Genomic DNA, 25,699 nt, shown 5'->3' with positions numbered 1-25,699 from the left:
TTGCGGAATAGCATTTGAGACATACTGGGAAAAATGTCTTATGTACAAAAAAGTTGACAATAAAAAATAGAATTAACGTTAAGTTCATATGAAGCCAAAAAATTATTACAAACATATGTATATAAATGTGATAAGATTAGAATACTATATATATTGAGATTATTCACTAGGGAAAAAAACATGGTGTTTCTTGCACAATACAATCAAGATGTCTATACAAATGGCTTTTGCTAGTTTTATAATCCTTGATTATATTAAAACATAATTTTTTTTACCTATCAAAACAGAAAAAAACAAGTAAAAATTAGTATTAGTACATGTACAATTTTGAAGACATATAACATTGGTATAATGATTTAAAAATTGTACATCTATCTTACATTCAGTTTGTTTGTTTCTGGTAGAAAATCATTAAATGTAAGATTTTCAAAATTCATTATAAAATATTCTAAGCACGAAATTTCTTTGGTGGCATACTGACGTAAATATTGCCCTTGCGTTCTTCCCATTCACGTTTAGGTTTTTGAAGAGTCTGCATGTTTCCAGTACTTAAGATAGATATTTTCCTCATATAAGCCTCATCTGGCTTCCTGTAATGAATAAAACAAATAAAACAAAAACCAAGTGATTGTGGAACAATACTAGTCTTTTTCTCTTTCACTCTATCATTATAGAATTGGCTGTTCTATTCAAAAGTTTAACACAAAGGCATAAATAGACCAATTTATAGTATTCCCCTATTTTAACTTTTTTTCATGTTCATCTATACATTCACCGATACATATCATATATGATATGTAACTAAAAAATAAACACTCTGGTATCCTTAATATCTACATGTATCCCATATCTAGATAATTTTATACGGTATGTAATCTATACTGAAAGGTAAAAGAAACATGGTAAAAAAATAGGTGGTATTTTTGACTGCATGACCGAAAATTACATTTAAAAGAAATGGTAAGATAAAAATGTTTGAAACTAGGCACTTGTATCAGTGTTCCGGATTACTCATCAACTGCATAATTTATGATGTCACTAAGGGACGATGCCAAAAACGCAAACGTACAAATTGATGACGACATGTTTGATAACACAACTCGCTGGAGTAGATTCAAACCATACGTGACGATGATGAATCGAGTCACGTAAAGATCAGGTTATCCATCATGGAATCTGTTAAATCTCTAACTTACATCAAACAGTTGGCTAATTTATTATAATCATCTGAAAACTTAAAAAGAAAAACGATTGAGCAATATTGGTTTTTGAGTTCTTCAACTTTACATTGGTGTTTCTCTCAAAGGCGAATACTTGTCTCTTGCTATTTATGAGCTTAAAAGCTATCATAGGTTCACTATTTTGGAGATATTCTGAAATTTATTATTTGTTTCAGCAAATACAATTATAATCGTTCATAAAATTTACAATAACTTACTCGTTCTCTCGTTTGCGACAATAACGCCGAAAAATTACACTCAGCACAATCAGGAGGACCGTTACAATCGTCGTCACAGAGAGTGCAATAATCACAGCTTCTGTAACTTCTAAATATAAAGAAAACTAAATAGGTACACAGCTCTCAATCCGATATCAAAGGGGATCATGAATTATTTTATATTATATTAAATTATCTAAAGTCATTAAATTACCCAAAGTGCTACTTCCTTGGTCTTCCTCAAAAGAGTTCGAGGTACCGTTTGTCACTTCTGAAATGTAAACATAGCAACTTTTGATATCCAAATACAGGCAGAATTATACATTTTGTATATATTTAATTTGAATTTCTCATAAAGTCAGTGTAATACAACCTGTATGCGGAACAATATCAATCTGGACATCGGTTATAAATGTGCACATTTAAAGAATATACACCAGGTAAAAAAGGAAAAAAAAGAGCATAAAGTGTTGAGGTTATCAAAATGCAACATTATTTTTTTTTTATATAAATATATAATTTTTTTAACTTCGAGTAAGATATTTTAAATGGCTAATAATTGTATTAAAAAGTGTCAAATACCGTGCATTATTATAAGTAAAATAATGATATAAGTCACCCAAAAATGGAGCAATAATTTAATACGTATATAGTTTTAACATTTTGTATACTAAATATTTCTATTTATATAAAAAGTTAAAAAAAGTAATGTGTATGAAGTCGATGAAAATCTAGTCAGTGAAAATTTAGTTTCCGGAACTGCCAAACGAGTAAAACACTCACCAGTACATTTGGAGACATCCTGAGATCCTACAAATTTTGTACCTAAACCAGAAGGACAAATAATGCACTGAGTTCGTCCAATTTCACTCTGATAAGTTCCTTTTGGGCATTGAAGACATTTCCCAGCCGTTGAATACGTGCCCATTGGACAATCAACTGTGACAAATAATGCAAAATTGATAAAAAAACGTAACAATGATGCTAATATCTATAGTATCTACACTTAAGTAGTCATCAAATTGATTTGTTTTCCTTAAAGTGAAACATAAAACGAATCCCCTACTTTTACAAAGTTGTTTAAAAATGTTTCAGGAAAGTTTTTATCTTTTTGTCTTTTCGTCATTGCATGTTTCTTTATCTATTTTGAAATGATTATTACGTATATGACAAAATTACAACTTCTGACAATCACGGATATGATTTAACAACTTATGAGAAACATCGGTTACAGGACACTCCTCAATATCTTGTTATCGATGTTTTAAAAAGTGTCTTTTGGTTATTTTCGTGGAATATTATGACCAATATTTAGGTCAGTTTATAGTTTTAAGGATATACTTTTAAACTACACGTATCTATACGTTTCGATTTTCTCTATATGAGTAAAAGTATAAAATCAGTACATTAAAATGCTTAATTAAATTGTTTTAATGTCAACTGATCTACTAAAGTGTAGCTAAATGTCTTACTGCAAATAGGGCCATCACTTCCTTGTCCGACTCCACACACAACAATTCCTGTAGCCTGTTTCCTTGAAGGTGAATATTTAACCCCGCCCATGTCGAAGGAAAGGATTTCGTTTGAATCATTTATTTTTTTGGTAGAGTTTTCTAGGTCTACCAGTGTATTTACCAAGAGTTTCAAACCTTTGTTCACTATAAAAATGAAAGCGAAAAAAAAGCGTCATGTAAAACATATACATGCTTACAAATCAAAATCCGATGATGAATAGGTGTGATGGATGATTGAATGAATCATATATTTTATTTACGGATACGGGTAACCCAGCTAATTCTACTTTAAAGATATAATGAGATATCGTGCGTTAAAATGGTATATGTATACCTATTCCTAAATTATTGCACAGTATAGTCACGCAATAGAATGACTGCGTAATGAGAGAGAGAGAGAGAGAGAGAGAGAGAGAGAGAGAGAGAGAGAGAGAGAGAGAGAGAGAGAGAAAACGAACAGTATTCAGTCTCAAAGACCATAAAAAACAATACAAATTAGGAGAAGAGCAAACACGAATCTCCGAAATATCAAAGGTGGGATTAAGTGCCATGGAGGAGTGAGCACCCCCTGCTGACCGGTCACACCCGCCGTGTGCTCCTTGTCATGATCAGGCAATAACAGAAAAATCCGTTGTCAATTCAGTGTATATATGATGGACTAGTAATTAATATGAACTAGAAATATGTCCACAGGACATGAATGCCCCGCCGAGGATATATTAGTAAAGCAACATGAAAATTTGTAGTGTATATAATTTGATCAGTTTGGTTCAGGTAGGGCTTATAGTTACTTGGGAATGAAAATATAGGTCAGATCCAGCATCCGAAGCAAGTCTGGTAGTGTCCATCCCTAGATGCATCATCCATGCAAGTTTGGTTTAGGCAGGGTTTATAGTTACAGAACCTGAGACGTGCTACTACCCCACACGCTCGCTGCACGAACGGTAGACGAACGGTACACGGTTTGCACGAAACGCTGCACGGTTTACACGAAACGCTAAACGGTTTGCACGAAACGCTACACGGTTTACACGAAACACTTTGCACGAAAGGCTGCACGGTTTACACGAAAGGCTGCACGAAACGCTTTGTACACGTTTCTCACACGCTCTGTACACGATTCTCGCACGTTTTGGCCTCGGTTTTGATTTTCTACTCGGAATATCTCGGGCATTATAACGGTTTTATCATCAATTTAATGGAAATCTTTCACAAAGCCACATTTAGCACCTGTTTAAATTAAATATCAGTACACTAGTATTATATAAACAGATAGAAATATTTAATACTCTGACAGTTGTAATTAATTAATAAATAATTGTCATTTCGTATTTATTTATTTATTTATTTATTTATTTATCCAGCTGTTTAAAAACGAAATGCCGATATCATGAATGACTGTTTAATAAAATACATTTTATATATATTAGTAATTCATTTTGATGTAATAATTTTACGAGTATATTTAAATAAATTAAACGCAAATTCGATTTCTTACTGCAGGAATATGAACACATTGATTTTAAATAATATTGATTATATTGTGTTTGATTTCCGTAGACAGATTATTTTTCTAGATTTTGATTTAGTAATAAAATTTGCCCATATACTCTACTGACGATTATTGATACATTTTTAAAGAATTTTTTATCCTACATAAGCATTATCTATAGGAGGGAAACCGGTGAAAGGGGGGGGGGTTAAATCTGATGTCTTAATATATTTTTATTCTCTTTCTCTTTTTACATGAAGCTTATCAAATAACATCAGAATACCCATCATATTGTAAAATCCCTCATTTCAAAACCCGACTTAAAGTATGTAGATATGTGTACATGAATTGATAGTCGCGGCATTTGACTATACATTGTATATACAATGTAGATCGATCCTTACACCGGCATTCAGGTATATTAAAAGAGAACTGAAATAGATGAATTAAAAAGTATACGTGATTTATAAAACAAATACCCTGGTAATTTACAATTATTCATGATTTACGCCTAAGCTTTTCTTACATGATATTCATGAAAAGACTACCAAATCAGTTCTGTTTATTTTACTGTTTACAGCTAGAAATTCGGATTTGCAAATAAAAAATGAAATCCGCTGATTTATAAGTTGTACCCATTAAATATTTATAGAACCATTTTATTTCAAAAACAATAAAATCCAGTCGTAATTTTCAGGTGTCATTAAGCCGTGAACTCGTATAACAAAACAGTTTTTCAGTTGCCATGTACTCGGAGTCCGTGATCGCTGTTGTAAATGATCTTGATCACAGTTGAAAGGCGAAAAGAAGATTCCAATGCATTTTTAAGGGGTGTATCTGCGCACATATTTAACAAAGGATTTAAAAAAGAATAAAAAATTAAGCATTTATTTAAACTAACATAAGATTGAAAGTTATAACAAAAAATGAAAGACTCTACGTCTAGTAATTTAATTTACCCCCCCCCCCCCCGTTTCTAAACATGTGGTCGTCAGTACATGTGAATTAAAATTATACAATCCGTTTATTTAAAATAATGAGCAAAAAGTTTTATGTATTAAAATGTATTAAATGACACATCGTTTCAAAACTTTCTTTCACGTACTTTAAATGTAAAGACAAGAGAGGAGTCCTGAAATATTTTTGCTTTAAATTAAAAAAAAATTATACCGTTATCTTTATTTGAGAAAAAACATATTTAAGAAGATCGCATAGAAAGTATATTGAATTCAATGCCATTAAAATTTTTGTTCATAGTTGATTAATTTGAACACATTTTCTATAGAAGGAAAAGAAAACAAATAAATATAAATTATATATACATTACCGTGTAATTTCATTTTGTTGTTCCTTTTTTTTTTACTACTAAAATATCACAAGCAACATTAATTCAATAATAAAATACTAATACAATTTGACATCCTGACCGATCGATGGCCATATTTAAAATAAAATGACTTCCGAATGAATCTTACACGATTCTTGCATGAAAGTCACTCGTTTCTCACACGGTTCTTACACGAAAGTCGCACGTTTCTCACACGCTTTTCGCACGCTCGCTACACGGTTTGCACGAAACGCTTTGGAGCTTACACGAAACGCTGCACGGTTTACACGAAACGCTACACGGTTTGCACGAAACGCTGCACGGTTTACACGAAACGCTACACGGTTTGCACGAAACGGAAAGCGCACGAAGGTCACACGCTTTTTTGTGGTAGTAGCACGTCTCAGGGTCTGTACTTGGGAATAAAAATATAGGTCAGATCCAGCATCCGAAGCAAGTCTGGTAGTGTCCATCCCTAGATGCATCATCCATGCAAGTTTGGTTTAAGTAGAGCTTATAGTTACTTCGGAATGAAAATATAGGTCAGATCCAGCATCCGAAGCAAGTCTGGTAGTGTCCATCCCTAGATGCATCATCCATGCAAGTTTGGTTCAGGTAGGGCTTTTAGTTGCTTGGGAATGAAAATATAAGTCAGATCCAGCATCCGTAGCAAGTCTGGTAGTGTCCATCCCTAGTTGCATCATCCATGCAAGTTTGGTTCAGGTAGAGCTTATAGTTACTTGGGAATAAAAATAAAGGTCAGATCCAGCATCCGAAGCAAGTCTGGTAGTGTCCATCCCTAGAGGCATCATTCATGCAAGTTTAGATCAGGTAGGGCCTATAGTTACTTGGGAATGAAAATATAGGTCAGATCCAGCATCCGAAGCAAGTCTGGTAGTGTCCATCCCTGGATGCATCATTCATGCAAGTTTGGTTCAGGTAGGGCCTATAGTTACTTAGGAATGAAAATATAAGTCAGATCCAGCATCCGAAGCAAGTCTGGTAGTGTCCATCCCTAGATGCATCATCCATGCAAGTTTAGATCAGGTAGGGCCTATAGTTACTTGGGAATGAAAATATAGGTCAGATCCAGCATCCGAAGTAAGTCTGGCAGTGTCCATCCCTAGATGCATCATCCATGCAAGTTTGATCCAAGTAGGGCTTATAGTTCCTTTGTAATAGACCTGCTCCAAAAACTTTAACCTGGTCACTCTGGTAGTCTGGTAGTGTTCATCCCTAGATGCATCATTCGTGAAAGTTTGGTTTGGGTAGGGCTTATAGTTCCTTGGAAATGGACTTGCTCCAAAAACTTTAACCTGATCACTCATCTGGAAAATGTAGGTCAGATCCAGCATCTGAAGCAATTCTGGTAGTGTCAATCTTAAGATGCATCATCCATGCAAGTTTGGTCTAAGTAGGGCTTATAGTTCCCTGGGAATGGACCTGCTCCAAGAACTTTAACCTGGTCACTCATCTGGAAAATGTAGGTCAGACCCAGCATCCGAAGCAAATCTGGTAGTGTTCATCCCTAGATGCATCATCCATGCAAGTTTGTATCAACATGTGAAGTTTGATAACATCATCTTGAATGGTATGTTAAAAACTGAGCAAAACACTAATTTAAGAAAAGTGAGGTCAAGATCAAAAGAAAGGTCAAGGTCAAAAAATGTTGATGCAGTTGCATAGCTCCCATCAATATCTATCAGCATATGAAGTTTGATGAAAATGTCTTGGATGGTTTCTTTGAAACTTAGCTTTGAACAGAGCTAAACACAAAGTGTGACGGAAGGACGGAAGGAGAGGACAGAAGGACGGAAAGACGGAAGGACGGAAGACGGATATGACAAACACTATATGCCCCGGCCATATTCATGGCGGGGCATAAAAACGTCAGACAGCATTTGACTCAATGATGAATTGTATTTGCTGACAAGGTCATTGTATAGACCATAGAATTTACAAAATGATGACTTAAAACGAGTCTGCTGATATTCTTATTTCATCAACTTGCTTGTCAATAATTTACCTCGTTTTATAAATTGTTCATACGTAGGTCATGCTCTTGCGTATCGAATCAACTGAGATATATATATATAGGTTTATTGCTGCATAAATAAGGGAAGTTGACGTTAAAAAAGCTAAAGTCATCAGGTTTATCATATGGCTTGGTTGTTAGATTACCATTAACGTCTTTTTCAAGCAAAATATCCAAGTATTAAACAGATGTGTCAGACTCTGTGGTATCTTTTCTCTCAAGCTCATCAGGATACAACATATCGACGTAGGAATGAAAATTACCATTGTTAATTGACAATACGTCGTCGATATACCTAAAAGTCGAGTTGAAGGCAAAGTGTTTTCTTCTGTTCACGCATAAGAGAGATATGCATTGGTTAGAAGCTTACAAATGCCTATGAATTTATAGTTTGACTAGAAAATTCACATTTATTTGATATCTATTACACGTCATATCTTATATATTTTTTTTTATTGAAACTCAGGTATGTTTTCGTTGTTTCGACAACGTGCAAAATATATTTACCTTCAATTTTGTGACTTTATGACTGACATATTTTATTTAATTGCTACGGTTTTGTTTGTATAGTTTATTTATCTCAAAATATCTACTATTACATTTTTTTTAATTTACAGTCCAAGGGGTTTTTTATAATGTAAAAAGAAATAATTATGCTTTTAAAAATAGAAATGCTCGTTAATGTTCATTCTCAAATATATCAGACAAACATAATATAAATTAGTTTAATAGAAATAATTAAGACCCATTTTAAGAAATGTATATAAAAAATCGGTATCTTGTTTCTTTTTAATCAAAACATTAGATTTAAGAAAAAATCAGTATCATTTCATATATAAATCAATATTTACTCACACATTCCTGTTGTCAAGTAATGTAACAAATCCAAGTCCACAGCAGGAAGTATTGCATTCAAAGTTATTTTTAAAGAACCTGCTTCGTTTTTGTTTTCACATTCTGAATAAAGATAAGATCGATAATATATTTTTGGATAAAAAATATACTGCAACACATAGAAAAAAGAAAAATCTATGTTTGAAATACCCTTTATTGTGATCACAGTTTCTGAACAATATTGTCTTATTTTAATGTGTTCATGTTTGAGGCAAAATATGTATGTTCATAATATCGGTCTTAGCTTATTTTCCAGCGCGAAAGGTGATTTTATAAAGTTTACATTATACTCAATTATGATACGTCGTGCAGCTGTATTTGTATCTGACGCGAGAATACATAAGACAACATTTTTGGAATTACTAATGTTTATATAGGAATAACCGTCTAGCTAGTTTCATGATTATGCCAGAGATACCACATGCCGTTGGAAACATGGGATAATTAATGCATCACAGACTTCACCGGTCTGCAAATTATCTCACGTTTTCAAACGTATCGTTGATGCCCTGGCACACCCAAACAGACTAGACAAATGCTATTTTACATAATCTAACAATTATACGTCTTTTCATGAATGATGACAAAAACACATATCCGAAAAAACTAGGATGCCCGAAAATCTGCATGTCTGCACGACACCAAATCTCTAAGCGGGTTCCGGGGCAATAAAACTTAAACGAGTTCACTTTTGATCCCAGTCTTACTTTTCCATTGTGTATTTTTTGGTAAAAGTTAGACTAAGATATAAGATGAACTCGGCTAAGTTTTATGACCCAGGAGCCATAAGAAGCAGTGATTTAGTAATAAGTTGTTTAAATACAAACCGTCTATTGAAGTTGTTAGTTCACATATCCCATGTTTATAGCAGGACAATGTTGATTCTAAGTTTTTATGAAGAGTTTCTATGGCTAAGGAAGAGTCTGTACATGGAATTGAAGAGTTGTACTCAATGGCAGTTACTGAAGATAATTTATTCGGTATCATCGCTTCTGAAAAATAAAAACGCAATCCAGTAGTTTTTTTTTTTATTTTATTAAATGTCATTACAAATACATGTTACAAACAACGCACTGATTTGATATGCTGAACAATTGCATTCTTTCTATTTGTCATGTAAAGATAAAATGAAGAAAGTTCATTAAAAATCCAGCTGAATATCTTATGTATAATTGTATAGGTATCCTTATATATCTGGGATACCTCACCTCAATCCAGTAGTTAAACATATACATGTATTGTGATTATTTACATGTATAAGACATATAATTAAGAAATAAATAACAAGTTTATAAACTTCAATGGGAATTGAAGTGGGTCTGTAACCTGATCAAATAATGTGAAGGCCGAAGACCTTCTCAGAAGATTTGATCACGTACCGACCCACTTCAATTCCCATTGAAGTTTATAAACTTGTTATTTATTACTTATATATACATTTGAGACAGACGATTGAATACTTTCAAATTTGAATTATTGCACTAACCGTCCGTCGTAGATTTTGAAAAATGACGCAAGGTGTAAATCGGCTTGCATGGCGGTTACGCTTCGAATTCATTAGGCTAAGGAATCTATTTCGAAGGGAATATTTTGTGAAAGGCTACTTGTGATCAGTAATAGTGAACAGAATGTTGTCTTGGAATATTTTATTCGTGAAAAATGATAATCGATCCTGAAAAGACACAAGAAACACGTCCGAAGTTTGATGATAAGAGGTTGGAGGAATTTCGGTCGCTGGAAAGGGATGGATGGATCCGATGGATTGAGACACTTGTCCGAGCCAGTTAATTTGCAGTTTGATCAAAAACATTCCACGGTTTCAGTATCTAAAGGCATACTTATAGTAAAACACTGATAAACACGGAGACAATGGCGACAGCTTTACATTGAACTACGAAAACGCCGAGGTGTTTGGCAGCTGTTCATGGCATGATTGCAAAGATATTTTCCAACAGATTTGCACATTTATCGTGAGTAAAATTTAATGATAAAATAAAAGTTTATCATGAAAATTTAACCAAAGGTCTTTCCAAAAAATAAAGGATGAACGTTAGAGACTGTGCAGCTGACAAAAGTGAAGAAAAATGTAAACAAACGCTAGGCTCCTAGTTTTCTCTATGTACACGGGTTGAATCGATAGCCCCAAAACTGTATGAAATACTTGTTTACATTTAAAATAAAATAATTATCATTATACTTGCTTCTTTTATTCATTTTTGTACATGAAAAGCAAGTAGAGCTGGTCATTTTATAATTTATGTACCAGGTAGATATTATTGCGCCGTGTGATTAGGTCACGTATTGACCTTTGACCTCTGACAAACTTCATACAGAATTGAAGATATTTTCTCTCTGTATGTTTATATAATGGAGAGATACCACAAATGTATATATTAAGCACTTGTTTTTCTATAACTTACTCCCACAAGCAGGTGTAAGGCCATTCCAAGTATAACCAGTACTTTGTCCACATTGATACTCTTTGAGAGGAAGATTTTCTGGTACAAACGTATATCCTGCTACACAAGACACTGAACAAACTTTATCTCCACTAATATCCGAACAGTTCATTACGTTACCAAAGGAGAGTTGAAGTTCCGGACAAGCTATATAACAAAATGTTAGAAAGAATTGCTACTCTATTTCCACTTGTAATCGATATATTCATATATCTAAGTATTATTATCATTATTATTATTCATTTCGGGGTAAAATTAAATTTTACGTGCTACCTTTTAAGGGAGAACACTGTGTACCATAAAACAAGAAACAATTAATTTTTTTATCAAGTTGTTGTAATGTTTATTGACAAAACATGTAATGTTAACATTAGGAAAACAGAAGCACTATCGTATACAGGGGTGTTGTAGATTTTCAAAAAAATAACTTATTAAATTCCTAACAAAACTAGCTTAAATTGATATTTTTAAAGGGTATTTCAAAAATTATTTATCTTATCATTTCTGATATTTTGTTAGCTCTATGTACGTTTGCTTTTTTATCAATATATGTTGTTCTGTAAATACATTTTGAGCATGATTATTTTTATTATCTGTTAAATCCACATTTTATTTGTAACTTATTTTCATTCCAGGATTTTTAATGATTTAAATAAATCAACTGCAAAACTACACTTTAAATTTACATTTCGCATTGATTTTTCAATAACATAATAATACTTCAAACTGTGGTATATAAGACTGTGACTTACTTGGACATGACTTTGTGTTACATGGTAAACTTTCCGATGACAATGAAGAGTCACATTGAAGACCTTCAGGATCCGGAAATGGATTATTGCAAACACGAGATCTCGTCTTAATGCCTCCATTGCATGATACTGAGCAGTCAGAAAAATCACCCCATGCACTCCAACCACCGTTCACTACAAAGAGGTTTTTTTAATATAAAGGACCGACTGGAAATCAATCTGTTTAAGTAACAAATCTACATTAAAAATACGAATCAGAAAGAAAAAGTAAACACGTTTAAGAAAAGTTGAATATTGTAAGATTTTTGCATGGTGTTACATTGTACGAGGGTCATTCAAAAAGTTCGTAGACTTTTGCCATAATTTGTTTATTTAACGTCATATCATATTCAAATTTGGAACACACATTTTAACAGCAAATTCAAATAATTTGAGAAAAAAATTGGAATATATCCTCATATTCATAAAAGTTATCGAAGATCTAGAACAGCGAAAATGGGGTCACGGAGCAATGTCAAAATTGAGTAATTATCTATTTTTCACTTTATAGTATCGAAAGCCATACCTGGAGCTGAAACATAATTTAAATTACATGTTAAAATTAAGTCTTGCTGTATTACTAAAGATGCTATAAGGTAATGTAATATATTGCTACGTTTAAAAGATATCAGTTTCTAAACCGGTCACGGTAGCCTAGTGGTAGAGCGTTTGCTTCTTGATCGGGAGGCCCGGGTTCGATTCTCGATCGCGGCGCCGCGTCATACCTGAGACGTAAACATAGGTAGTGACTGTTCTTTCGCCAAGCGCTCGGCACTAGAAGTGAAAGTCACGGGTCTTTCGGATATGACCTTAAAAACGTAGGTCCCGTGTCACGGTAGGCGTTGGCATGATAAAGAACCCTCACTGCTCAATGGCCCTGAGTGCCGAGTATAGGTCTAAATTTGAAGCCCTTCACCGGCATTGGTGACGTCTCCATATGAGTGAAAAATTCTCAAGAGGGACGTTAAACAATATACAATCAATCAATCAATATCAGTTTCTAAACACATATGGACTTGATGAAAAAATGGCAAAAAAAAATGACGTTGGAGGACGTCAAGGAGCAGCGAGTAGCAATAAAATTATGCTTTGCATCTGGGAACTTCTTTAACAAACTTAAAAAATTCTGTAGAAACCAGGATATATATATGGAAAAAAAGCCGTGTATTTGTATAAATCTGGAAAATACGATGTTTGAGTGGAAGCGAGTTTGAATTCGGACGATGTATGGTCTGCAAAGAAACAGGTTTTAGTATAAAATCTTGTCAAAAGACTTAGGAACGTTATTAAACGTGATGTGCGTTTCACTGTTGCGGAACTAATCGACTAACATGTACGCGGTAAAGAATCTGAAAACACTGAAAACCTAGTTCAAGCTTTTTGCATAATTGTTTGCAAACTAGGTGTTAAGTGTTATGCATACGTTTTTATGAATGGGAAAGACACTACAAACCGTGTATGAAATTAAAAAGTCGAGTAATTTTGAGAAACTTTCTCGACGTTGTTTTTGACGTTACAATGCTGGTTAACCGTGGTCCGTGATAACAGAACATGCTGCTTTAAAAATCGGCTAACTTGAGTTCTATTCAATCAAATGGACTAGAATTTCACACTTCGACAAAATAAATGTTCATATTTACGATAATGTGCTCAACTATCATCTTGTAATAATAAAACTCCTAAGTGTTCACCTCAAATTTTTGAAGTTTTAAAGAACAAATGCAAACAATAATTAATTTCTTTAATTCTTGGTTAATGATGCATATTTAAGTTCGATGCTGCGTAAATTTCATGCAAGTATCTCGTCAGAATTTTAAGCAAAGCGTCAAGGAAATGATTTACCCTTTAAATGAAAATTCACACAAAAAAATCTCGATGGAGTAAGACCCACTACTCGCTCTATTACTTCAAGACAATCTTTATTGTTGGATACCATGTACCCCTGAATAGGAGATTGACCCATCTGCTGCCACACCTACATGTACTGCATACTAGATCTTTCCAAACCATTGAAATTGTGAGGAAAAGGGGGGGGGGGCTTTGACATTTCTTTTAAAATCCCAAATGTATTCAATGGGATTCAGATCCGGGAATTTGATAGTGTATCGTCACACAAGTACCTTTTGGTCAATACCCTTGGTTGTTTAGCACGTAAGTGCGACACTTTAAGGATGATTCAGACTGCCTGAGTTGATATAAGACTGCCACGAGCAACGATTTCTTATCATTTTCGTACGATTGAAATGGTTTGTATCCATGTTTCTAAGATTTTTTCAGGACACTTGAACACTCTCTTTATCTGGTATAACGCGAAATTTTCTCCCAAGATGAATATTAAGGTCACTTTTGGTGTGGTTAAACTTTGTCAAAAACTTTCAGTTTGTAATAAATTGGTGATGAAAAGATCAGCACAGCCTATACAAAAAATGTGTTTAAATGGGTTTTTGATTTTGTTTGATAATTTTTGAAAGTAATTTCAAGTACAATTAAGCACTAAAAAAATGAGTAAAACGTGGTGCGAAGATGGTCCAAGATATCAATATTCCAACGTCTCTCCCCTCTACGTCAATGGTTATTTTGCCAATGTTTTGTGTTTTTTAGTGAAACCAGTTTTTAAAATTTGATAATGATCACAAAAAGATGCTTATTACACAAAACACGTGCTGCAAAGTACAGATTTATTGTTTATAAGCTTCGTCACGGAACATTGGTTTTCATCGGTGATATTGAATTTTCTCTCTACAATTGCTGAGAAGACTCATTTTTGTAATAGTGTGAAAATATCATACCATTCTATAAAGTAGGTTTTGAATAAATGCATTTATTAAAGTGAACACTTGCAAGTTTTGTTAAGTGTAGTCTACGTATTTTTTGAATGACCCTCGTACATGTAAACTTCTTTTATTAAATTTAAATTTAGAATTATCTCTGGCTTCTTTTTATATACATTTCTTAACAGTTTATCGTATTATGTCAAATGGGTGTCATTAATAACTACCTGTCCTACTCTACTGAAATTAAGACATACATTTTATGAAATATTTTGATAAAAAAAATCTTTGTTAAACCTTATAACTTGAATGACGTAAAGGTTAGCTCATAGTCCAATAATCCGGGGACTGATAAAGTAAAACCTCTCCACAAGCAAATAAACAATTGTATGATTTTAGAATCTTTTAAAAAAAAAATCACTTAATATACGTTACACATTTTAAACGTTTAAACCTAATTAAATTATTTTTGTTTACAAAAGGTAAATGGTACATGTACGACAGCAGTGTCCATTTAAGGACAGTGAGAATGCTTAAATGTTCATCTATACATTTTACATCTTTATATCTCCATATCTATTACATCTATATATTTTGAATTTATATCTGAACTTTGTCTGAAAGAAACTGAGTATCTTAAAACTTGTGAATTTAAGAATCCACACCTTAACCATTTTAGTGTCATAACATTATATTTCGTTTGGTCTATTGTTAATCCTTTACATTGCAAAAATATTTGACAACCTATATAATACTAAGTTGAAAAATTTCAAGGAACTGGAGAATCAACTACTTTTTGTTTTATTTTCAATATTATTACGAATAACATTATATTTCGTTTGGTCTATTGTTAATATTTTACATTGCAAAAATATTTGACAACTATATATTACTAAGTTGAAAAGTTTCAAGGAACTAGAGAATCAACTATTTTTTGTTTTATTTTCAATATTGCCTTTTCTAATAGCACCAAAACCCTTGAGCCTGGGACAAATACTTGACATTTTTATTAGAAGCATTTTTGCTCATCATTACTGTATTTAAGAGAATTAAGAAGCATCCCTTTTTATTATAACTTTATATATACATGTAGTTTTTTTTATGCTTGAGACACATAGTAGGAAAAAAATTCAAAGAATAAGAGCATTTTCACTCTGTTAACATCAAAGATCACCTTTAGAACTTTTCACCATGGGGCCATGTTGTTTTTAAATCTCACAGGATCTACCCTTGATCATACTAGCCAGCAAACTAGTATGAACTTTTTGATACGGGAAAAGAAGAAAAGAAGTTTTTATAAAATTAATGCATTTTTACATATAGTTTTTTAAATACACCAACCTTACTACAGATTACAAACCCTGGGGCCATAAATTCCATAATTTTGGTACTGGGCATATTACATGTATAATCTTTCCAACAGTGTGACAGTTTGATGTCAAATAGGAAAGAAAATTTTCAAAGCATTAAATTTGATGCCTTTGTGCAAATTCCTGATACATGTAGCTGATGGTTCCGTTTTTTGAAAGTTCTAGTTGTTTCTGTTGTTTCTTTTACATCCCTTGGAACTATTTTTCAATCAATGTAGAAGTACATATAACCATAAACCGATGAAGAACATTAAGTTTAGATCTATACTTTGTTATTACATGTAGAACAAGAAGAGAAAAATAATCGGTTCTAATATTATATGAGACTTGCGTTTTTTACGTTCACTTCTAATACTGAGAGTTTGGCACAGGAAAGTTTTCTTAAAATTTTATTTTTTTAATGATCTAGGCGGCGGGAACCCAGTAACTCCCCATTATGAGGCAAACGGTCATCGCAAGCGGATTTGAAAATATTTAAAGTAAATTACATGTTTACCTTATATATTAAAAGAAATACATATCGACAAGCAATTTACAATCAGTAGTTAGACAGATAAGTCATATTAATTCTGCCCAAAGAAGACCGAATTTGTCTAAGTGATATAAAAGCAAGATGGAATGAATGTAACAAATTCTTACCGATAGGAATTTCACAATTTATCCCTTTGAACTCTTTCGAACATGTACATATATGAGTGTTTTTTCCATTCTGACAAACACCACCGTTTTTGCACGGCGCTGCGCTACAGTAGTCGGGGGGAATCTCACAAGTTTCACCAGTGAATCCATTGGTACAGTGGCATCTGTAGTTTCTAACCAAGTCTATGCAGCGGTGGCCGTTACATGGATTTGGCATACACTGATTTACATCTGAAATTGAATAGACTTACACGTACATGTACCAACGTAGTAAGCTTTCTTTTAAGAATTTATTGATAAAGAATTTATAATATATTATATCAATTAATATTTTTATTATGAGAATTATAATATATGATATAAAAAGTAAATCAAAGGAGCATCTTGATAGTGCATATAACATTTTATAGAATAAAAAATATATTTGTGGGACTTTTTTCTGTTTTAGACTTCATCCTCATAAATTAATTTATCCTCTCTACAACTCACTGTCACATTGGCTTGGTGTTTTAATGTGTGAGCTATCAAACGATGTCCAGTCAATGTTACTCAATGTAACATATGTATCATTCCCGATGTAACTACATGACGATGAATGTCGAAAGATTTCGTCACCAGAAGGAACATTTGGAGTAATCTGATACCCAGATATCGAGATTTCTAAGAAAAATAATAAGCAATATGAAAATAAGATATATTTGACAAGAATTTTAGAAACTGGTGTCATTTTCTGAGGTTTGATTTTACCATCAATTAAATATTTAGGTAAATATAACAGTTCTTAAAACCAATTTGCACGAAAATTACACAGATATAAATGAAAATAAAAATGTCTACATTCATAGCCCATGTAGGATATACCCTAAAACCGGTTGCAATAGATGCAAAAAAAAAAAACAAAACATATTATTATGTGATTAAGTAAACAATAAGTTTTTTATACTAGAAAATGTGAGTGTTTCTCCGATCAATTAACTTTCTGCACAAAGAAATCGAAATAAAATTTAAAGGGAGTATTTAAAAGCGTTGCAAAGATTTCAAAATATTTTTCATTCTCATATCTATTACTTATACCTGTTGATGGGTCTTCATCAAGTACAACAGCAAATCTGAAGTCGGGTTCGATCAAACTGGCATTTATATGGCAGGGAAGACTTTTTTGAGAATCCATTATTCCATTTATAAAGACACTTATCGTGTTTATTTCTGTGCTCATAATAATTGCTACATGATGCCAGTTTTGGATTTCTCTCGTAATATTCAAATTCAATTTGCATCTGAAATTGAATAAATGATTTTGAATCGAGTCTTTGTAAAACTTGGTATTGCATAGATAAGCGTAAGTATTTCTTAATGTTGTTAAAAGATCTTTTCAAATATCACGAAAAATAAAGAGAGTTCCAAATTTTATTCAAAGAACGTTATGTACAGTTTTAAAAAAACATATGAATATTGATAATAATGAACATTTAAAGACAATATTAACGACAAAATTCTAAATTAGAAAACAAATGTTAAGACCATTATTTGACAATTTTCCGTAATAGTAGGTGTCCTCCATGACACTTGATTCCACGCCTAGTGTTTTATAGGTCCGTGTTTGATCTGCTCCTGATTTGCATTGTTTAAATAACTTCTGAGCATGAATGATTTCTTATCTCCATGAATTTTATTTTCCTCCTTTTAAATTTCATTTTCCTCCTTTTAAATTAACGGTTATATATCATTTTTTTTTATAAATATTTTACAAGATATATTTAAATAGGACATGAAACGTGTCAAAACAGGTCATACATTTCTTGGGAAGCGGGTAACAAACTAAATGATAAGGCAAATAAGAAATAACCACATAGGCCTCTTTTACAAGACATGCAAAAGCGCGTTATTTTCTCGTAAAACACTTAACTATGCCCTGAATCTGACCTGTGTAAAACATCTATTAACATTTTGTTTACATCTGTTGGCAACATTTAGATGCCCTGAAATTTAATTAAGACATACCCATTGATTTCCACTAGGACTGTTTCCCCGTATGTAATCTTCATATCAGAAGAACTCGACTTTCCTTGCAGCAACACCAAGTTAGATTTGTCATTCTTAATCCATGTGAAAAGTGTAATATTTCTGGATTCCAAGGGCTGACTACCATTGAAGAGAATGGCATCCTCCTTTTTTACAAAAGTAATATCAAAGTCTGTAAATAAAAAAGGCAAATATTGTTTTTGTGCAACGAGCAATAATTAAAGGAGTTTTCTTGTGCTTCTGATTTTTTGTGTTCATCGGGGAGGGTCCCTCATTAAAACTTACTGTACTGAAATCAGAGGCGACAAAGGTTTATTACGGCATTTTGGGCGTTTGATTTTTTCTTCACCCACATTAGACAAAAGGAAGCTTACATTTCTAACGCAGAATTAAATGACAAAAAGATGTGCATGCATAACACATGCAGAAGTTGATAGGGGAAGGGAACGTTATTATGCAGGACATGTTATTTATTTATATTATATAACTTTGTGAGATCCGGTAATCTGATTGGTCAATACGAAGTAATTATTTTTTAATAACGACCGCTGAAAGCGAATAATGACTCGCACAAGTTGCCTCGTTTTCACTTTCGCTTTAGACAAACATGGAAGTTCGCAAGTTTGCAAGTTGTAGGTGAGGAAAATTTAAAATATATAGTAAAGAACTCCGAGACTGAGAATGCAAAACAATTACAAGGATATCTGTGAACATTTTTCGGGAATACTTAGCACATACCATTTCATGGTTGAATTCGACTTTTCCACTCGGCGAGCAGAGTTTTGACACTGTTTCCGCGATTACGGAGACTAAAGAAAATAAAGACTAGCGTGCCATGTATGATTGTATCTTATCGTAGAAGATATAGGTATTTATAATTTGTCCGTGCATATAATTTCCTCTGCAAGTGTAAACGAGTGCGATTTTTAATCTGGGGGAGGGGGTACTCTGTATTATTCGGAGATAGATATCTTGCGTTTTTATCATGCTATGGCGGGTTACAATTTATTACCGAAACAAGTTCCTCTGAGTAACATTCACTAAATTCTTAAACATTTACATTCAACTTATTTATGGTAAATACTATCTCTGTAAAAATTAGGAAGACATACATTGTATTAATAAATTTGGGAAAATGTTATTTATATAATATAATAAATATGGACTCAATGTACGGTCAATATGCATTTATAATGACCCAGGCTGACAGATATTGACCTCAGATACATGGAGTATATCGACCTCGGGCTAGCGCCCTCGGTCGATATACACCATGTACCTTCGGTCAATATCTCTCAGCCTGGGTCATTATAAATGCATATTGACCTACATTGAGTCCATATTTGTATAGTAATACACGTGGTTCAAAGTATTACATTTTGATAAAAATTACTAAAAATTATTTGTAATCTAATTGGTTCAAATTAATACATTCCGATAAAAATTACTTGTCCAAAATTGAGCTGACTGGCATTTATCACAGACTTTCCCACCTGGTCTTAATTATTCCTAAATCTGCTTTATCTTTAAGCAATAATCATTGCTTGATACAAAGTCATTTGATTTTGAATGATTATAGAGTCCTAGATACTTACATATAATAAGTAAAGTGATATATTTTTTAATGTTTTGGCAAAATATATACCGTAAATCTGGAAATTTTTATTTTTAGCAAATTTGCGCGTGCATTGCATTCGCAAAAATATATTTTTTCTTAAGAATAAATCAACAATCAAAAAAATAAATCCAATTTTTGCTGTCGGAAAGCTGGTGTCTATTTTTAACTCAGTAAACAGGTGTTCGTAAGCACTTGTCATTTCAGAAACCTGTTTATCTATACAAGCAAATTACCCGTGCGTGTAAAGTGCCCTCGCAAGATTCAATATCGTCCGATGGTTTGACAGGTAGGCAGACACCGTCTGAGTGAGGCAGTATGTCTATCTAAAATTATTTTACCAAACAAGTTGCTGTCCTTTAAAAAAGGACTGCAATACGTTGACCATATGCATGTGTTTTTAACCGAAATTAAATTAACAAAAATCTAGGTGTAGTGAATACCCATGTAGGTTTGTTCATATTTTCTACAATATGATCTGCAAACTTATGACTGATTGTAGTCTCAAAGCAAAATTGTTAAATTTTATCTCCGATTAGCCTTAATTTAGATTTGTCAATTAAAACATCGGACTATTTTGATACATGTAACCCATAATGGCTGGGACTTGACACCTATTCTGGATTTATACGGAAGAAATTCATCATGGGAAAAACAAATCTGATGGTACATGTGTAGCACAGCTCTGTAGTACTCAGATTTATTTTGTCAGAGCCCCCCCCCCACATGAAAAACTGTTGCTACAGACCTCTATTAGGCGGTATTTGGATTGCGGAAATATCAAAATTTAATTTAATGTGCGAGCCTTGATGCACAAAAGTAATACCGGTGAAAACTTGTTTTATCTTTTAAAAACTTTAACTAGTCACTGACGTTTTTCATTCAAAATGTTAAGTTTCATGTACCTAGTATATACCGCAAGTTCTTCCTACTTTTTCTTTAAATGCTTGTGCCATAGAACATGCAGAATCAATGTTTAGTTTGTAAAAGTATACGTATACGAGAGAAATTCTGATCTGTCAATGAATATATAAATGGGATAAGTGCGATTTGCCAATAAATGACATATTCTAATTCGAATAGGGCGAATACTTCTACGGGCAAGTTGCCTAAGGTGCGAACTCTCTAGCATTTTCGTGCATGCATAGCCTGTCGTTTGCCCATGGCATCCGGTTTAACCTCGCTTATATATTTACTGCGTGGACCCCAGGGTCAACGCAAAAAGAGAGGCCAGTTATTTTATCTGAAAGTATGGCAAGCCCTTTTACTATTTATTCGTGAAATAAAAATTCTTTCAATGAGAGAGATATCTCTCTAACATAGAGAGATATCTCTTTAGTTTATAGAGATATCTCTTTATCTAAAAGAGATATCTTTATACCTTAGAGAGATATCTCTTTAAGCAAAAGAGATATCTCTTTTACTTAGAGAGATATCTTTATAAGCTAGAGAGATATCTCTTTAAGCGAGATAGATATCTCTTCAAGCTAGAGAGATATCTCTTTAACAAGGTTAAAAGAGATAACTTTCTTAGTTAAAGAGATATCTCTTTAAATTTTCAAAAAGATATATCTTTCTAAGCTAAAGATATATCTCTTTTAATGAAAGAGATATCTTTTTCCAATAATGCTTAAAATAGAATAATTAATTCTCCACCTTAAAACGAAACCGAAACAGGAAGTACAGTCTCTGCAATAGTTTCTATGTTATAAAAAAAAAAGACTGAGCAAGGAATTACCCTGAATAATACATGTACTGTGTAAACAAAAATGCTATAAATCCAAGTTACTTGAAACAACTAATAATAATGGCAACTTCGTTGATAAATATGTGTAAAGTTTAATATTCACGAAAACGAAGTAAGCATATGCAATGGACCGAATTTTCTCAGCTTATGAAATAATAAACTATACTTCCGTCAATAAAAAGTTTACTTCCGGAAAAGGGAGAAATCATTTGAAATGGAATTTTAATAAAAAATATGCATAGAGATATCTCTTTGCGACAAAGAGATATCTCTTAAAGTGAAAGAGATATCTCTTTTAGACACTTTTGAGAGATATCTCTTTCACTTTAAGAGATATCTTTTACGATAAACTAAGAGAGATATCTCTTTTACTTTAAGAGATATCTCTTTATCCTTGAGAGATATCACCAAAAGTATAAGAGATATCTCTCTAGGTGAAAGAGATATATCTTTAACGTTATGTATCTCTTTTCACGAAAGAGATATCTCTCAAGGAGAAAAAGATATCTTTTCAAGTGGAAGAGATATCTCTCTTATAAAAAGAGATATCTCTCTAAGTTTAAGAGATATCTCTTTCTCATAAAGATATCTCTTCAAAATGAGAGATATCTCTTTAAGTTGAGAGATATCTCTATTTTTAAAGAGATATCTCTCTAAAATGAGTAATTTTAAGTTAAATTTTATTTTCCGAATAAATAGCAAAAGGGCTTGCCATATGAAAGTCCTAACAAGGAATCCCTTGCACGGAAGCTTGACAATGAGGAACTCACTCTCGTTTATACAGAAACCCCGACAAAGCAAAAAAGAGGATCATATACGATACTTAGTGAAGAAATGGGAGCCAAAAAGCGAAATATGCCAATGAACACGGAACTCCAAAAACTTGAAAACATTTCGTAGAATTAAATTTAAAAGAATCTACCGTTCGACATCTCAAAAAAACTTACACTTCTGTTCGAAAAAGGAAATAAAATCTTGATATTGATGAACTTCCAAGGAAAAAACGGGGTCGGTCATTAATGTTGGGGGAGGATCTTGACAAGAAAGTGAAGGAGTTAATGACTGAAATTAGAGATGCGGGTGGTATATTAAACAGTCGAATAATCCGTGCCATAGCAAAAGGGGTTGTGTTAGCCGAAGACAGAACGTTGTTAGCAGAAAATGGGGGTTGCATTGAAATAACTCGGCAGTGGGCACTCTAGCTTTTGAAACGAATGAATATGGTAAAACGACGTGGAAGTAGTACGGCTAAACCTGAAATCAAGAACTTAGAGGAACTCAAATCAAATTTTCTCAGTAAAATCGAAGAGCTTGTTACAAAATATGAAATCCCCCCACAGCTAGTAATTTATTTCGCCCACACGGGTGTACAGCTATTACCTGTCAGCAGGTGGACAATGGCGGAGAAGGGGTGTGACATAGTAAACATCGTTGGCTTGGACGACAAACGTGAAATCACCGATAAGAATAATTATAAATTTGCGCATAACAATTCTTAAATCATAATTAATAGGCTTATTTTATTTAAAGCAATGCATCTTACTCAATACTGCATATTATAAAAATTACAGGAGTTATGGCCGGAGCTTTGAGCGGAGATATTCTGCCACCGTAAGTAATTTATAAGGGGAAAACAGATGCCTGTCATGCAAAATGTAATTTTCCTAGAGACTGGGACGTTACTCACACAGATAATCATTGGGCGAACAAAGAAACTAGTTTCCGTTATCTTGACAAGGTCATCATACCATACATAAACAAAGTGAGTGATGAACTAGACTTGCCTTTGCGCCAAAAGGCTCTGATCATTTTAGACTTTTTTAGTGCACAACTTTCCAAGGAATTTAGAGATCGAATGAAAAAACTGGGTCTTGTTTATGTATACGTCCCACCGAACTGTACTTCAGAACTGCAGCCAATGGACTTGAGTGTTCAAAAGATTGTTAAAGACCACATGCGTGAACAGTTTGAAACGTGGCATGCTGAAAAGGTCGCAGCGAAACTCAAAGCTGGTGATGAATTGGATATTAATCTTGGAATGTCCGTTCTAAAACCACCCAGTACAAAATGGCTTGATTCAGCCATATCATACATTAAGAGAAACCTATAAAAAGTGTACAACGGTTTTTAAAGAAAGCTAGTATTCCAGACGCGCTGAAACTACCATTTGAATTTTAATCACAGTGACAAATTTGTTCCCACACTGGATCATTTTAACAAAATTTTAATTAAAATTTAACTTGACAATATTTTTATTTGAATTTGTAAGGTTAAAGTTGACACCGTTTAAATATATTTTATGTACAAGCATGATTTGATAAAATAGAGTTTAGATGTTTTATCTCTTCTAATATTTCTTCTGATTATTGAATGTTGGCGTCGTTTTGTATTGCCGTACGTATATATGTAATTTATTGTATGTACATGTGAACCTTGATAGAATGATCTATCGTTAACATGATATTGTCCTACGGACTTGGTTTTAATGAAAGAATTCGTTCCGTGATACATTCACAGTGTTGCAAAATACACACGGGCGATAACTCAAACTCACTGCATTTCCACAAACAATCCAGAAAGTTCCAAATGTAAATATGGCGTGTAAATTTGAGGTGAGGAAGTTAGTGGAATTTTCGTCTTTATTTGGATTTATATCTTAGGTTAAAAGGCATACACAGCATCAAAATGGTTTATAATTAATTTAAAAGTTATTTTCAGTGCAATTCCTTTTGTATTTTTCAAAATTGTTCCGGAGCGGAGTTTTTGGCCACATTGCAGAGTATATGTTAATGGTATTCTAATTCTGCTTACTTATGTGAAACATATAAACTGTTATGAAAATTTAAGTGCTTTTTATTTTTAGCGCCAATGACAATTCGCAAAAATTTGAAACGTAAAAATTAATCAACAGCTTTTTGACCTAGATTCGCAAAAATAAATCGACGTAAAAATTTCCAGATTTACGGTACCTACCTGTACACTTTTTCACGGAGTCGCTTTTTGGATTTGATGTTTTTCCACAAGGGCAAGGTTCACAAGTTTTTGACATTTTCACACTACTATATGTGCCCCTTGGACAAATATTGCAAGGCATTAAACCATTGCTAGAAAACTCTCCAATGTCACACTTCCCTGAAAAGAAACATAACGAAGTTATGATAAGGCTGTCGGACGACTTAAAATGCCATAAAAACATACATTTTATGTTGAACTAGATTTTAATTTCAATATGTAATCCTTGATTGAAATTGCAGTCAACTTGAGATAATAGTTTAATCAGGTATTATAATAAAGCATTTCTGTAAAGTCACATGACTGTGTTGATCACATGACGGACATTTATGATATTCTTAAACGTTGCACAGAAATCGCTTCGGCACAACTGCAAAACAAACTTTTTGCGCAAAGTTTGTTACATAGATCATTCAATCGTGATCTCTGGTACATAAAAAGTTACCAACATCAGACGGGGTATTTTCCACTCCTGATCGAGATTTATACAAAAGTGGATAAACTACATACAATACCCCCAGCAAAATTCAGTTTGAGGACATACTTCTCTTTTAGATTCATGCAGAATAATAA

At 33.0% G+C, this 25,699-nt stretch overlaps 1 protein-coding gene across 1 annotated transcript; it reads right to left on the bottom strand.

The window, feature by feature from the left end:
* Window positions 1-374: 374 nt before the first annotated feature.
* LOC134273612 (uncharacterized) lies at window positions 375-25,246 on the bottom strand (the record flags this gene model as incomplete). The annotated part of the gene is made up of 14 exons (XM_062755795.1): window positions 375-590; window positions 1,439-1,547; window positions 1,653-1,709; window positions 2,222-2,377; window positions 2,911-3,096; window positions 8,662-8,763; window positions 9,528-9,692; window positions 11,121-11,306; window positions 11,912-12,085; window positions 16,731-16,961; window positions 17,220-17,390; window positions 17,805-18,007; window positions 18,732-18,924; window positions 25,088-25,246. Coding segments are annotated over 14 exons (2,234 nt in total), but the record flags the coding sequence as incomplete, so codon positions are not given.
* Window positions 25,247-25,699: the final 453 nt, after the last annotated feature.

The sequence above is a fragment of the Saccostrea cucullata genome, unplaced genomic scaffold (genome assembly GCF_032062105.1).
Source record: "Saccostrea cucullata isolate Sc308-1 unplaced genomic scaffold, CSIRO_AGI_Scuc_v1 ctg8084, whole genome shotgun sequence".
NCBI lineage: Eukaryota > Metazoa > Mollusca > Bivalvia > Ostreida > Ostreidae > Saccostrea > Saccostrea cuccullata.
Note: the sequence above shows the minus strand (reverse complement) of the source record. Positions and strands in the feature narration are given on the sequence as shown.